Genomic DNA, 16,792 nt, shown 5'->3' with positions numbered 1-16,792 from the left:
ACGAGATTTTCAGCTAATTTTTAATTTTTTCCTCGATAACCGTTTAGTGAATTTGAATTACGCTAAAGTGATTCTCCAGAGTTCAAGTTACTTATTATAAAAGTTTGAAATTTCTGGTAGCTTTTCTTCTGTTAATAAAAATAAATTTAATATGTTCGGTCAACGAATCTCAATAAAATGACGTGTAAAATTACAATTTTGTAAAATTTCAATAACTTTTAATAAAAAGACGAACGGACTTGAAACCTACCCTCGAGTGCCTGCTTTTTTGAGAAAATCAGGAATAAGACCCTTCAGGAACGATGCAGGACGCCTTTGGAGCACTTGTTTTTTTAATCTAGTCCAGTTCGATTCTTCCATATCATCTCAATTTCAAAATCTTTCTTTATGATAAGTTTAACTCGTAGATATTAGAAGTGCACATAGTTTTCATTAAAGTATTTAGTAAAAGTGAGTCTTTTTTTCAAAACCATAAAATAATTCCTTAATATAGTTGACTCGAATACAACAGTATTCTGCCAGCAACCGCTCTAGTCTAGTTAGTAAGTTGAAAGAAGAAAGTAAATGCGAAAGTTCTATTGCGGACTGTGCCAATTTTGAATGTCCCAACTATATAATTATTTCCTAGATTGATTCGTACATATTATGTCGACAATATAAATGTAATCTCTCAATAATTTTATGCTACCTACAATAATCACTGCAATAGTATTTAATTCCCACAACAGCGTGAAGTTGCTCGTGCAAACGATGCGCGACTTTCGCTTATTTTACGATGAGGCAGAAGTAGATATGTTCACTCTCTCGCCATGTGGACTGCCCTGTTTGCCCCTCTTCTCACCGGTAGAAGAAAGCGCACAGTGCATGAAAATTTTAAGAACTTAACTTTATTTTTTACATTCAGCTACAAATTCAAGTAGGTACTTCCCTGTTTTACATATGAAACCCTTTTCGTATCTAAAACTGTAATGTTCTGTTCATACTCCGGACATAATTGCTAATGGCTTTCTGGGAAGAGTTATCGTACATGCCACAACGCTTTTCTATGTTTATGTATCATTTCGTTTATAAAAACTAAACATTGCATTTTGTATGCGTTATACTTCCGATTATTTGCATGCCTGGGTATATTTACATCCACTCAATTTGCATTTTTATTTCTCTTTTGTTTCCGGTCGTGTTCTTCCTTTTTTTTTGTTTCTCCTTTATCCTCATCGTTGTTACCAACGTTGGCTTACAGTTTGTTTTCGGTTAGCGTTCCTATATACGTATTGTAATGCTTGTATACAAGATAATAGGCGTCGCCGTCATTCGATTAGTGAAATGTAACAGTTTTTTGTTTATTTCTCTTTTGTGAATTGGCGAAGACAAAGGAACTTGACAGCTCGTGTAAGCAAACCATCTTTTTTGAATGAGGTTGATGAAATTTTCGGTTTATATATCTCGGTAAATATTATCTTTACAAGCAAATAAAACGTTTACAACTGAACCGGAACTTTGATGAACTATTATAAATCGCTTTGTTCAAAATATTTGCTCGGATTTGTTTTGTTTTTTGATCCAATAATAAGAGAGTCAAGGGTATTGCTGAACATGCTAATGATAAGTATAGATGTGAATTTCTGTTCAATTTTGTTATAATAATTGTTACAAGTGATGACTGCAGAGATGTGAAAAATAGTTGTTAACGATTTATTTGGAACCAACATTAATCTTTTTACATCAAACAAAATCCCATTCTAGATTTGATCTTTCACACATTGGAATAAGGGGAAAATGGAATTAATAGTTTCTTTAGCTTCATTTATCTATTATTACACCACAATTTTATGTAGTTTTCAGGCTTTCATATCAGTGCATCGATTCGATATTGTTTTTCAAAAATGGCGGCGTTTTTTGCAGACAGTCATAAATCTACTTTATGAAGAGTCCTAGAATGAATAGGGAAATAGAGGACTCTGTGGAAAAAGTAGGGAAAGAGCGAATATAAAGATACGAGACGAAAGATTAAAAGAAGTGACCGATTTTAGGTATCTACGTAAGTCAGATAAGTCAGGACGGAAGGAGTAGCAGAGATATAAAGCAGAAGATATAGCGCAGGGTCGTGTTGCCTGTCTGTTCCAGTCTTGGTAATGGTCTTGGTCATTCTTATTCGGTCTTAGTATTGATCTTGTTCAAATAATTCTAGTGTTGGTGTTTGTCTTGCTGATATCTAGATCGAATATAAAGTGGAGACTTTGGATACAAATCTGTGACTAAAATTTTAATTTTACAATAAAACTGCGCTCTTTTTTTTTTCTTTACATACCATTTAAAACATGAATCAATATATTAAAAGATTTCGGGGAATGTCTGGATACCCTGGACATCCTTCCTCGCCACGTCCCCGAATTGCATACGTATTTCTTTCGTTAACGGTAAAAATACTGACCCATATAGTCGAGGTCCTTGATTAAAAATGATACACGTGAGAGTTACTTCCTTTTTCTATCCTTGTTTGAAAAGAAAGGACAGCAAATAATAATTTTGTATGAATCCGCCCCTGATTCCCTATAAACCCGAAATATAAAAAGACTACTTTGAATTGCAAATCGGCGAGTACGAGTAGCATCATAAAATCGGTCGAATCCCAACAAAAACAATCTGCCAATCATCTTTGAATTTAAGTAAATAAATTTAAAATATTCTAGCAAGGTTTACTATCAAAACCGATGACATTTTCAACCGATTCGGTTTAAAAAGAAAACGAGGAAATTTTCAATTCTATTCTGTTTTTAAGGCCCCAAAATCAAAAGGATCAGTTCGTTTTCCGTCGTCGGTTTGTCTGCGTTTCAAGAGTATTTTTCTCAGGAACACGTGGAGGTATCAAGTTGAAATTAATATCAATTACTTAGGCCTGTAATCAAATCAAATTTCTAAATTTCAGCGCAATTCATAATTATATAATATATTCAGACATGCAAATAATCGGACGTAGAATACATACAAAATGCAATGTTTAGTTTTTATAAACGAAATGATACATAAACATAGAAAAGCGTTGTGGCATGTACGACAATTCTTCCCAGAAAACCATTAGCAATTATGTCCGGAATATGAACAGAAAATTACAGTTTTAAATACGAAACGGATTTCGTATGTAAAATAGGAAAGTACCTNAATATAAAAAAATAAAACTAAGCGCATCAAATTTTCATGCGTGCGTTTTCTCTTACCGGCGAGAAAAGGGGTAAGAGAAAGAGAGAGAGAGCATTTCTACTCCTGCCTCATCGTAAAATAATTGAAAATTTACATTTAGGTACCACAGTTTTGAAGTTGGTTTTGTTTTTTGTAAAAATTTTTATTACTACTGTCATAACATATATTCGCAGGTAGCAGCTATATAATAAGGCCACGTATTTTCTCGAATCTACCCATAAATTTCATTTCTGTTTGACTTATCTATAAACATTCCAAAATCCGGAAAGACGTACTCTATCTTCGGTTTAAAATCAGTGAATAAACGCTTTGGAATAAGTCCAGGAGTCTCGACAGAATATACACAGAAACCAAAATGAAAATTATGACATGATAAAAATGAATTTATGGTTAAACGGAATCTACTTTTTATGACAACAGCACCAACATTTTTTCAGCTTTTGGAGGTCAGCTGTAAACAGTGTATATTGTACCTATCTAGTAAAACAAAGCAATGACGAAAGATAACTGTTTCGTTTTACTGTCTACCTAACCTAACCTTATGCGTACTCTTGGTTTGGATATTAAATTTTTACCCCTGTTCATGAATTCTCATATCTCTTTCTTTAATGGCAACTTCCTGTTTTTACATGTGCATTAATTACTGCTGTAAAAAGCAATAATTAAAAATTAAAAAGACTCCCTTTATTAACGCGCACGCAATCTAATTAAAAATATAATTACCTGCATGAGCATTTTCCTTTGATAAATACAACAATACAAAAGGAGAAACACATATTTACTAGTACACACATAACATATAACTCGTTGTTGATGTGCCTCGAGATGAAAATGTTCAGTCTCTCAGAGTCTCTGAAGGCGAGACTCGAGTCTCCGTCTCTCATCGAGTCTCTCTGGTGTCGCTGAGAAAGACTGTCGAGAGACTGCCAAAAAAACGGTTTAGCGTCTCTGAACGAGAGACTTCAGTCGCTGATGGAGAGATCCTCATTTCGTACCCAGTCTCTGAATGAGAGACTCGTAAATCTGAACGAGAGACTCAAATCTCTCAATAAGTGGTGTCTCGATAGACATGGTCAAAATTTTCTAAGTTCAACATATTTCAGAGATCCCAGTCTTTCTACGAGAGACTCGAGTCTCTCAATTTTTCAGTTTTATTCATTCAGTCTCTCTGTGAGAGACTCGAATCTCTGAATTAACAATTTTATCGTTCGAGTCTCCCATACAGAGACCGTGAGAGATCCATAAAAACACCTAGGCAATAACTGAGAGACTGTGAGAGTCGCTCTCAGAGACGCTGAAAGACTCTGAGAGAAAGAAAATTTTTGTCTAGGGGCATACCGAGCACTTACATTTTAACTATGATGTTACTTTGTACAGTCGCCGATTTTATAGAAAGATACATGGGTATCAGATTTTTACTTCCATCAATCACAAACAAACGTTTATTAGACATATAGCACTCCTTTGACGGGATAAACCGACCATTAAATCGTTAGACGATTGATCAGCATCAGCCGGCTAATAACAACTCTTTTTTATCGGGTAAAATACTAAAAGTTGATCAATCAATCACTGCACATGTTGAGCACAGACTATAAATCTTTTAAAAAACTAAGTATAATCTGTACATATATAAGGGTAGTTCATTTTTCTCGATTAATTTTCTTTTTCGATTCTACCTAAAATTTGGGCGCATTTGACGTAGGCACGTACTCATTTAAGAAGTTCCTTCAATTCATCCATCATCATCCGAAGGTTGTTTTCACATTTCCCTAAAACTAGAACAAGCCACAACCTTAACTATTTGCGAACAGTAATCTAATCTAGGTCTACCTATACCCCTCCTAACTCCCGTTTCTGCGTCTACTAATATGTCTTTGGCTAGACCTTCATGCCTGACAAGGTGTCCTACTAACGAATAAATGGACCATTTTATCCACCTCAATTGCATTGCTCAAATGTGCTGTTATTGGTACCAATTACTACTGAAAATATCAACGAGATGTTTATTTATATTGGAAGACATATTAAAAACTTTAACGCTTGTTTTCGACTCGCACTACTATTCATGATTGAAGAAAACTTTTGGCAGGTACTGTATGAAAAAGTATGTTTAATTAACAAGAGCCGATAGTATAATTAGCTTTTTTTCTCCCTACCTACGATTTTGCCAGCGCGCTTTCAATATATTGGAAGGGGCACATCGGTAGAGAAAATAAACGAATTATGCTCTTCTAATTTTTTCTTTTCCGCCGCACCAACTGTCCATGTTTCGCACCCGTACAGCGCCGCGCTCTAAACATACATCAATAAAAATCCTTTTGGAATTTCTAAATTTACGGTTCGCGAGCATAGAATAACTGACTTATTTTTATTGAAGGCGACTCGACCCTGCGCTATCCTCTACTTTCGATCCATTCGTTGATGAAAAATTTTTGAAAGGTCTTCAAGAAGTTTAGGGTTACTAGAGTATGGAAAGTTGATTTTGTTATGTTACCTATAATGTTCGACCACGTAATTTTCTTATTCATACATACACGATAGATACTCCCTAAATGCGAATTTTGTCATTGTATTTCTTTTTACTACATTGGTAGAGAATTGTAACAAAAATAATGATGCCATAATAATAATTTCTCGAAGAAAAGTTTAAGATGTTTAAAGTACACATTACCATTTCAAAAGTAGATCGCCTTTTTTAATGCAATTTTGAATAACAGGGGTTACAGTTGTATAGGTGTATATAAAATTTTTAATGTTCTTATTAAAGACGACCTAAAAAGGGAGAATCACTTGTTGAAATAAGGTTTTCACGTTTTTGTTTTGGATAAGCCAGAATGTTTGAATTAATTTGAATACGACTACTGGGGATTATCTTTATGCTTTAGCTTCAGCAGTCTCGTGAACAAAATTGAAACTGAAGCTGTGGAGTATGAGAAGCAAAATTACCATGTCTATTTGACGAACAAATTAAGTACATATTTAGATTTAAGAAGCAACAGTATATATATATATATACTGTATACAAAATTAATTAAATAAAGCTTTCGACATTTTAAAACGTTTTAAGTAATAAGTAAGATAAAAAAGGTTCTCAGAAATAATGTATAAATACATGAAAATCGTAACAGTATACTTAATGTTAACATGATAAAAAAAAAACGAAAGCAAGAAATTAGCGCTAAAAAAATGCTAAAAATGCCCTATTGTAATTAACGCTGATGTCTTCAGGACTCCTAGCACAGTTCAAGCCACCAGGGGGAGTTAACTTAATGGGTTAAATTTGTAACTCCTTTTAATTGACCTTAACAAATGCCTTTTTAAATGTCCTCTCCAAATATAAACTTGCCTAACTATATCATCATCATAAGGTCATCAGTCCTAAGACTGGTTGGACACGTACCTCCACTCTTTCCTATCCTGAGCTAAACTTCGCATTTCCCTAAAACTAGAACAGGCCACATCCTTAACTATCTGCGAAGAGTAATCTAATCTAGGTCTACCTCTACCCCTTCTAACTCCTGTTTCTGCCTCTAATATGTCTCTGACTAGACCTTCATGCCTGAGAAGGTGTCCTACCAACCTATCTCGCCTATTTTTTATTGACTTCCATAGAGTCTTCTGTTCTCCTATTCTTTCCAATATCTCTTCATTTCTAACCTTTTCTACCCACGATATCCTCATCATCCGCCTATAACACCACATTTCGAACGTTTCTAACCTTTTCTTTTCCGCCGCTCCCACTGTCCATGTTTCACACCCGTACAACGCCGTGCTCCAAACATACACCTTTAACAACCTTTTTCGAATTTCTAAATTAACCGTTCGCGAGCATAGAAGTGGCTTCTTTTTATTAAAGGCAACACGACCCTGCGCTATCCTCTGCTTTATATCCCTACTACTCCTTCCATCCTCACTTATCTGACTTCCTAGGTATCTAAAATCAGCCACTATATATACTAGAAAAAAGGCTTTTTAATGTTAATGACATGATATATGATAAAAGTTGTGTTAACTTGAGTGCGCAATGGCGTAAAAATATTTTCAATTAGAAAAAGAATTTGTAGTCAAAACGGGTAAATTAAAGTTCGTTTCATGCGAGTTGCTATGTAACGAAATCATGCAGCGGATGTCCCCCCTCCACTCGGCCACGTAGTCGAGTCCGTAGTGGGGATCGTTTGAGCCGTGAGCGCGCTTCAATGCAACGTTCGTTACAGGCAACTCCGGCATGTATAGTGTAAAATTTAAATTCATAGTGTACAAATAATACCATTAAATCAGTTCCTTAACCCCTATCCTGGTATGTTTGTGTGTTTGAAGAAGTTTCACTTCAGTAGCGTGTTGTATAATTACACGTTGTATTTTTTATATTTAATGCTTCAAGCAATTAATATAGCTTATCAAAGATAAAAGACATAACTGGGTAATTTTATATCCGAAAAGGGTATCTAAAGTACAATTTTCTAACCAAAGTATCACAGTTAATTATGAATAAAAAGTCGATTAAAAGAAAATTAAAATTTCGAGGCGCTAACTTCGTCTTATACTTTGCATCATTACAATAAAGTCTTGCTCCCGGTCTTAGCTAACGCTTGACCTCTGTGGTGACTTTCTGAAGGTCCAGCAGTTTGAATAATATTTCATTTCACGATATGTTAGCATATCACTGTCTTATTTATAACTGTCAGTCTACATTTGTACAATATGTGCAGATAATAAATTTTCTTTGTCCTGTCTACGATCGACGTTATTTTTCTCAAAGGGAAAGATTTATCGGGATGTCTACGGCTAACACTGAGGATTTTGTTTCGTTTTCTGCCTGAGGGATGACGCCGTGGAACGCTGACAGGGCTAACTCAGTGCAAATCTCTCTTGCTCATAGAAATCCCTCAACGAGAGCGTTCCCGAAACATAAAAAGTCAATTCTTTATCATGTAGATATACCGAAAGTCTGAATGTTATTAATGGTGAAACCCTTGAAACTTTTCAATAAGATGACTGAAAGGAAGAGTCACAACAAATAATACGGACGAGAATAAAGACTCAGATGGAAATCTGGGAAACTCGTACTTCATATATGCAATATTTGAGAATATATGCGGTGTCCCACTTCAAGTAAATTTCTCCAAAAGTGTTCTAAAAAGTGGAAAATGTTAGAGTTACTTTGACCGTCTTTATATCAGACTGTAGTAAGGTTTTTGTCAACTGTGCCAACTTGAATTTAACATTACTTATCTTTGTTTGTATTTCTCTACGACGAAAGTAACCCTTAAAGATCACTGCCTCTGTCTAAGACTGGTTGGACACGCACTTCCACTCTTTCCTATACTGGCCTAATCTTCGCATTTGTCTAAAACTAGAACTTCTCATATCCTTAACTATTTGTGAACAGTAATTTAATCTAAAGAGCAACAGGCAGTTATCAAGCTAGGGATGCAACGTAGAGAAGTAAATAGTAGGAAGGGACTGAGACAGGGATGCACACTGTCACCGCTTGTTTTTAATCTATACATCGAAGATGCCATCAACATCATTAAAGACAGTACAATTGTAGAGATAGATGTGCAAGGGCAAAAGATTAGTATGCTTAGATTTGCAGATGATATAGCAGTATTAGCATCTAGCAAGGAGGACCTAGAGATAACTCCAAATAAAATGGAAGCGGTACTGACAGATCAGTACTTTATGAAAATAAATAAAAGTAAAACTAAAATACTGGTATGCAAGGGAAGAAAAAGTAGGGAAAGAGCGAATATAAAGATAGGGAACGAAAAATTAGAAGAAGTGGCTGATTTTAGATACCTAGATATAAAGCAGAGGATAGCGCAGGGTCGTGTCGCCTTTAATAAAAAGAAGTCACTTCTATGCTCGCGAACGGTTAATTTAGAAATTAGAAAAAGGTGTATGTTTGGAGCACGGCGTTGTACGGGTGCGAAACATGGACAGTGGGAGCGGCGGAAAAGAAAAGGTTAGAAGCGTTCGAAATGTGGTGTTATAGGCGGATGATGAGGATAACGTGGGTAGAAAAGGTTAGAAATGAAGAGATATTGGAAAGAATAGGAGAACAGAAGACTCTATGGAAGTCAATAAAAAATAGGCGAGATAGGTTGGTAGGACACCTTCTCAGGCATGAAAGTCTAGTCAGAGACATATTAGAGGCAGAAATAGAAGTTAGGAGAGGTAGAGAGGTAGACCTAGATTAGATTACTGTTGGCAAAAAGTTAAGTATGTGGGCTGTTCTAGTTTTAGGGAAATGCGAAGTTTAGCTCAGGATAGGAAAGAGTGGAGGTACGTGTCACACCAGTCTTAGGACTGACGACCTTACGATGATGATGAATTTAGTCTAGATCTACCTCTACTCCTTTTAACTCCTGTTTCTGCCTCTAGTATGTCTCTGACTAGATCTTCATGCCTGAGAAGGTGTCCTACTAACCTATCACGCCTATTTCTTATTGACTTCCATAGAGTCCTTTGCTCACCTATTATTTCTAATACCTCTTCGTTTCTAACCTCTATCCACAGTGGCCTCATTATTCGCCTATCACATTTCCAACGCTTCTAACCTTTTCTTTTCCACCGGACCTTCCGACCATGTTTCGCATCCGTACAACGTCACGCTCCAAACATACACCTTTAACAATCTTTTTAGAATTTTCAAATTAACGTTCGCGAGCATGGAAGTGGAAGTGAAAGGTACTGTAACAGCTAGGCTATTTATCAATTTTAAAGGATTTTTTACTTTTAGTATAAATTATTACGGGCCATTGAACTGTAAGTACTTTTCTTTCTCTAATTTACAGCAGATCTGCAATGTACAATTAATAACAATTAGTTCCAAACGAAAGGGCCGATGTAACGGTAAGAAAAGGCGTATTGTTCGTTTAACGTCAACTTTATTTTACTCCCGAAAACAGAAAGAAAATAGGAGAAAAATAAGGAGATTAATGTTGTCTTATTTCACCGCATACGCGACTCGACTTGTAAAAGTAAAATTTTAAATTAAACGGGCTTGTAATTCATTTTGTTTTGCACGCACCAAGCATTATACACTAGTGGCGAGTTGATAACCGAATATGGAGAAAATTCTATTAAAAGTAACCTTCAAAGGGTGACATCAACAAATAATATTGACGAGAATAAAGACTCAGATAAAAATCTGGAAAACTCATGTATGCAATATTTGAGAATATAAAAGAGTTACAACGAGAAGCAAGTTTTACAGTTATTTTGACCGTCTTTATATGAGACTGTACCATTGTACTATGTTTTTTGTCAACTGTGTCAACTTGAATGAAACACCACTTATTTTTGTTTGTATTTTTAGAATTTCATATTCTTTTTTAAAAAGAAAGTAGCCTTTAAAGATTACTCATCTGTCTGCCTCTGTTCGTATTATCATCTTTATAAGGTCGTCAGTCCTAAGACTGGTTGGACACGCATCTCCTCTCTTTGTTATCGTGAGCTAATCTCCGCATTTCACTAAAACTAGAACAACCCACATTCTTAACTATTTGCGAACAGTAATTTAATCCAGGTCTACCTCTACCCCTCCTAACTCCCGTTTCCTAGACCTTCGTACCTGAGAAGGTGTCCTACTAACCTATCTCGCCTATTTCTTTTTGACTCTGTTCTCATATTCTTTCTAATACCTCTTTATTTCAAACTTTCTCTATCCATGGTATCCTCATCATTCGTCTGTAACACCACATTTCGAACGCTTCTAACCTTTTCTTTTCCGCCGCGCCCATTGTCCATGTTTCGCACCCGTAATATGCCGCGCTCCAAACTACCCCTTTAACAATCTTTTTCGAATAACCATTCGCAAGCATAGAAGTGACTTCTTTCTATCATCTGCTTTATATCCCTACTACTCCTTCTGTCCTGACTTATGTGTCTTCCCAAATACCGAAAATCAGCGACTTCTCCTATCTTTATATTCGCTCTTTCCCTACTTTTCCTTCCCTTGTATACCAGTATTTTTGTTTTTTACTTTTATTTTGATAAAGAGTATACTTCAAAGGGTGGCATAAACCGATACCGAACAGACTAATAAACGCTTTGAGCGACAAAGAAATGAATAAAAAAAATGTGTAATTTCTATATTCGGTGAACATTCTCCCTTACCTGTACATCGTTTCATGTGTTTGGGAGAGATACGTAGATGTCGGATTAGGGGTGGAATTTAATAACAGCCTGCGATAAAAGTTTAGAAAAAGGCTTAAGCAAGACGTAGAAATAGAGTTAGCTACGTCGTTTTCGTAAAAACCCAAAAGCAGTTTAGCATTTAGGTGAGTACGTATTAAAGTTTTGTGTTTTTCCTGATGAAAAACATGAAGTTTATTTAATGTAGGCATTACGTACGAAAGTTGTTTAAATTGAGACCACCATTTGAAGCGTTTACATCTACACAAAGTTTTATTATCTGTTTTTGCTGTTCTGTGCTAAAACGTTGAAGAGAAATCCAAAACATTTTATAATTCGTCAACGTTTGTTCAAAAGGTTTTGAGAGTTTACTTAATTTAGGACAGAGTTTTCAGAAAAGCAGAAGGTATTTTCAGACAGACGTGGTTGAAAAAACATATTCCACACACTCATCAATTTATGGGTTTTCGCTCGTGCAGCATAAAAAAGAGATATGCTAGGACTGAAATGTGTAATTGTTCGACGAATTTTGTGTCTTACCTGCAAAAACATTCATTTGCAGTTTTTTCGGTTTAGTTGGTGATTTATCAAGACTTTCTATGACGTGCCGATGAGGTCGAAGTTGCTATCCACGTCTGATAGTTTCTATAAACTACTGACCAAGTACTTAATCAGTTACTGTTAGTTTATTAAGTTTTCCCGTAAGGTTTCCTACTTTTTACTATTCAAATTTTAGTTTGATATATTTGTACTTAACTAAACGTTTCCACATTATAATATACTTAAATGTATTAATTTTCTTTAACCGTAAGGGATTTCTAAAAAGGAATATATTTTCGTTTCGTTGGTTAACTTCACTGTGACATGAATTGTATAAAGATACAATTTGATATGATAACATTTTTGTAGGTATTTCATTTTTTAATTTTCTCTTTTTTCCTTTACAGAAAGCGAGTCTGGTTCTGGCTCGGGTCAGACAGAGATCAACCCCAACATCCCTTATCCAGGGATCGCCCCCATAGCCCTGGGATACTTGTCGCAAACAACAAGACCCCGGAGTTGGTGTCTGGCACTCATCTCTAATCCATATCCTTTTCATACAACAATGTTATTACATATTCACTTATATGTGTACAAATGCTACACGTAGTATACAATTATTTTACAAGTACATACGTACACACACGCACACAGGTATCTTCTGACATATGTACATATTATTTTTTTCGTCTTAAGTAGACCATTGCACTGTCGCAGAGTATAATACGTATGTACGTCGAGTGCGAAGGTAGGTAGAAATGCTTAATTGTTTTGGGTACTTAGATTATGAGGAACAGTGGAGGATGTAATTAATTTTGTGTGTTGTTGTAGTACAAGACGACTAACAAAGGTAATTTTGAAAAAAAAAAAAATAAGTAACAACTAAAACACTTAAACTGTTGGCGTGTTGTAGGGAAAAAACTTAAATTATTATTATACTTCGTTTAGTTTCTGTAGCGATGTGACCTTCAGTTTGACCGGCGCAAAGTAGAAAAGAACAGCACTAGGCCAGAAAAGGAAGGAGACAACTCTCGGCCAAACTCTTAACCGGTGAGGAGCGTATAATCCGTACAGTACTGCACGGAAAAATTGACCATTTTATCCACTACAATTTCATTGCTCAAATGTGCTGTTATTGGTACCATTTACTACTGAAAATATCAACGAGATGTTTATTTATATTTGAAGACATATTAAAGGCTTTAACGTTTGTTATCGACACGCACTACTATTCATGATTGAACAAAACTTTTGGCAAGTACTGTATGAAAAAGTATGTTTAATGAACAAGAGTCGAGAGTATAATGAGCTTTTTCTCCCTACCTACGATTTTGCCAGCGCGCATCCAAGACAAGAGGCACATCGCTAGAGAAAGTAAATGAAGTATAATTCTGGTTGGTATCTGCTATCTAAACTATCTAAAGAGCATCGAATTATTTTATAAATTGTATTCTCATTTAAATAATGGATCAAAAGTTATAAAATATTGTAATACGTTGACTGCATGAATAAAATATTGAACTACTTAATACGATATATGTATTAAAATATTAAAATTTATCACACGTGGAACTATAAAGTGTACAAAAGAGGTTCTGAAAAATTGTACATTTCATCGGTATTTTAGTGTTCATGTAAAATTTGCATATTACTGACTCAATTATTAAATATGGTTATTTGCTCGATTTTATGTGTATTTCATGTTTAATATTATTAAATTGTGATTTACAAAACGGGAATCTAAAAATACACTAAAAAATATACCACAAATAAAAGCTGTGTTGTTCCTGTAGGTGCTCACCGTATGTAGAATTTTGGCTGAACAAATGAATACATAAAACATTTTACCCATTGATTTGCTTCTATTATTACACTTGAATTTCACGTAGTGCGTGAAATGTAATAATAACATAATACCGAAACCGCACTGATGGATTTAAAAATGAACACAAATGCTATTCTAATAACCTGTTAGCAGAATATATTTTGATTTTGATAATGAGTATCAGCTCAAATAAGTAAAGTTAAATTAAGTTACATGTATTTTGTTAAGTGTAATTTAAAATATTGTTTTTGTGCATTAAATTTTGTGTAGTTTTGTGGATTATCTTTTAGTTAATATCGAGTTAATCGAGCTTCAATTGGATGATAATCTAAATGCGCCGCGCATGTTGCACTGTATATAATAGTCATGTTTAGCGTCGAACTGTTTATTAAATGACTTATTTTTTCAAAAATCAGCCATATGGAATTAAATTCTTGACAAAAAAAAACGCGCCTTGTGAATTTAGTCAAAATCCTTAAAGCCGATTTTGAAAAATCCATGACTTACATATACAGTAAAATCCGCTTATAATGACATCAAGGGAAATGACAAACACGTCATACTAAGCGGGCGTCATACAAAGCATATAGTCTTAGAAAGTAAGCAACTTTCTATTTTTAGTTTAGTTAGTTATTTAGTTTAATAGAGAGAAAAACTGCAAATTGTATATATTTATTAACAGAAAAAGAAAAAGATCGATGAATTGTACTATCAATATATATAATGTTATTATAAGTCATTTGGATCACTTTAGCCGGATATAATTTCTTGAGAATCAGTCATAATAAACGATATGTCATTTAAAACGGATTCATTATATCCAAACTTTCCTATGGTGAATTTAATATGAAAACCAAACTTAACACTCAATTAATTCATGTTAAGAGTTTGGTCAATATAGGCGGAGTCATAATAAACGAATTCCACTATATACACAAGAATTACTTGCATTATATTAAAAGATTAAAAAATGTGTTTTCGCTATCCTTAATTTTTTTAAACAATGTATATTTATCCTATTTAAGGAGCAAAACCCGGAAATGTTAGTAGTTGGAAGAAGTAGATAAGTCATACATGTATATGTATGCATTTGATAGCTGTTAAATTTTTGGAAAGTGAAAAAAGCGGGACAACCAATTCTTAAAACGTCGAATTTTATATTTAGTGCCTCGTAAAAACAAGGATTAGTGATTTGTTTGCAGAGTCTTGTTTGATGTGATATCAATTTTCATTGTTAACACAATTTATTTTCGAATACTTCCTGCAGGTCGCAGTTTATCCTGGCGGTGTCTGTTATAAACCGATATTTTTTGTGCATTGTCATAATGGTATATACGTTAGTTTTGGCAAAAATATCGAAGTATTCGTAGTTATCGATAATTATGTAATCGATGGCAATAATCGCAACTAATAATTATCAATGCATCGATAACAATAAACAAAAACTGGTAATTTTCGATATAAAGGAACATGCTGGCTGACATTCTGGGAAACCCCTAAAAATTGTCACATGTTCTATTAGTCACAGCAAATTGAAGATTAGTTTTGTTCATATTGTACCCACAAGGTACCAACACGTATTAATAAACAAATTTTTCTATCAAAAGCGTAAGAAAGTTTTTGCACGATAAACTTTGTAGAATCAATTCTTTGAGAAGTCCAACTTGGCGGTACTACAACAATGAAAACAAACCATTTTTTTCAGTTTACAAGAAGAAAAGGAATAGAAAAATTAAATGAATTTCCAGTTTAACATTTAAAATATTAACCACTATTGAGTTTCTTAAAGTGTCATATGAAGGAATCACTTCAAATTTACCTTAAATTTTAAAATCGGTTGTTGCCTAGAACTAAGCACATATGGTTAGATGCAATAGTGGAGTTAGTCAAAACAGAAAAATTATAATTGCCCTTGTCTCTGCTGTTTAACAAAATCTCCTTTTTGGCCAGTGTATTAGTGTGATAGGTACTTGAAAAAATGAAGGAAAATATATTAGATTTGTTAATGCTGTTGCCGATTGTTTTTATATTTTGTAGGAAACCAAAACTGAGTTAGAATAAATTGCTTTGTTTTTCGAACAAAATGGAATTTTATTTGAACGAGTTGGCTGGCTTTTGGAATTAAAAACGATTTAAATCTTGACCTATTTATTTAAAAACAAGCGAAACAAAAGCTGCTTAATTTAAACGAAAAACCTAATTACAGAACAAATATTTGTTCAACGCCTGACCTATAAATGGTCAACCTCTTTATAAAATAAATTTCTATTAGGACGTACTAGTTGCCCCTCTTTATGGTTACAATAGATACCTGACCTTACAATCTGTTAGTTAAAACAGATCGGCGACAGTCAATGTTTTTACAATTATATGCAGCAGCTGTCAAATTTGTTAGGTTAGAAAAATGCGTATATTTCCCCTGTTGCAGGTCTAGCATGTGGGCTGCCTATGCAATATGAGATACCATTGTACAATAGCATTTGTTTTGAACAAAAATGATTAATGTCTAAATGTCTTATAGGTAGTAGGGTGCAGATGTAATGTGATCATACCCAGCGTAATTACGAACAAAATTTGCAATCAATTCTGAGGACTCTCTCAACGGCTGACCAGACTCTTTACAATTTATATTAGAGATACATACGATTTAGACATCTTTTAGAAGTGAGCTAGTTTAATATGAAATATTATTCTGAAAATTCATTTCTGAATCTTTTTTTACCCACTACAAACTACTTCAAATTAAAGAAGGAAAAATTGTTGCAGTTGCCAAAGTTCCCGGGTTCGTTTCCCGGCGTGGGTGTGACAACAGCAACAATTTTTCCTTCATTAATTTGAAGTAGTTTGTAATGGGTAAAAAAAATTCAGAAATGAATTTTAAGAATAATATTCCATATTATATTAGAGATTAAAGGAAAACAAATATTTTTGTTCTTAAAAGACAAAAACAAATGGAGGTATAGTTAGTGACCTAATTCGATTATTCGCAGTTGAATGTCGAAACAGTTACGTTTTTAGGAACGAAATCACTTTGTCGATTATTTATTGGTAAAAATGGGGATTTATGAGCCCCTAAGTGAGTCTGCC

The 16,792-nt window shown here is 34.3% G+C and overlaps 1 protein-coding gene across 4 annotated transcripts in view; it reads left to right on the top strand.

The window, feature by feature from the left end:
* Positions 1-12,590, top strand: part of LOC108740847 (voltage-dependent T-type calcium channel subunit alpha-1G-like) — a 24,472-nt gene extending 11,882 nt beyond the window's left edge. For all 4 annotated transcript variants that reach the window (XM_018475348.1, XM_018475351.1, XM_018475350.1 and 1 more), the window contains one exon: positions 12,288-12,590. In XM_018475348.1, the coding sequence (XP_018330850.1) occupies positions 12,288-12,490 (203 nt within the window). In that variant the 3' untranslated portion in view covers positions 12,491-12,590. The remainder of the gene's footprint in view (positions 1-12,287) is intronic.
* The last annotated feature ends 4,202 nt before the right edge of the window (positions 12,591-16,792 follow it).

The sequence above is a fragment of the Agrilus planipennis genome, unplaced genomic scaffold, assembly GCF_000699045.2.
Source record: "Agrilus planipennis isolate EAB-ADULT unplaced genomic scaffold, Apla_2.0 scaffold297, whole genome shotgun sequence".
Taxonomy (NCBI): domain Eukaryota; kingdom Metazoa; phylum Arthropoda; class Insecta; order Coleoptera; family Buprestidae; genus Agrilus; species Agrilus planipennis.
This window is presented reverse-complemented; position numbering and strand designations above follow the sequence as displayed.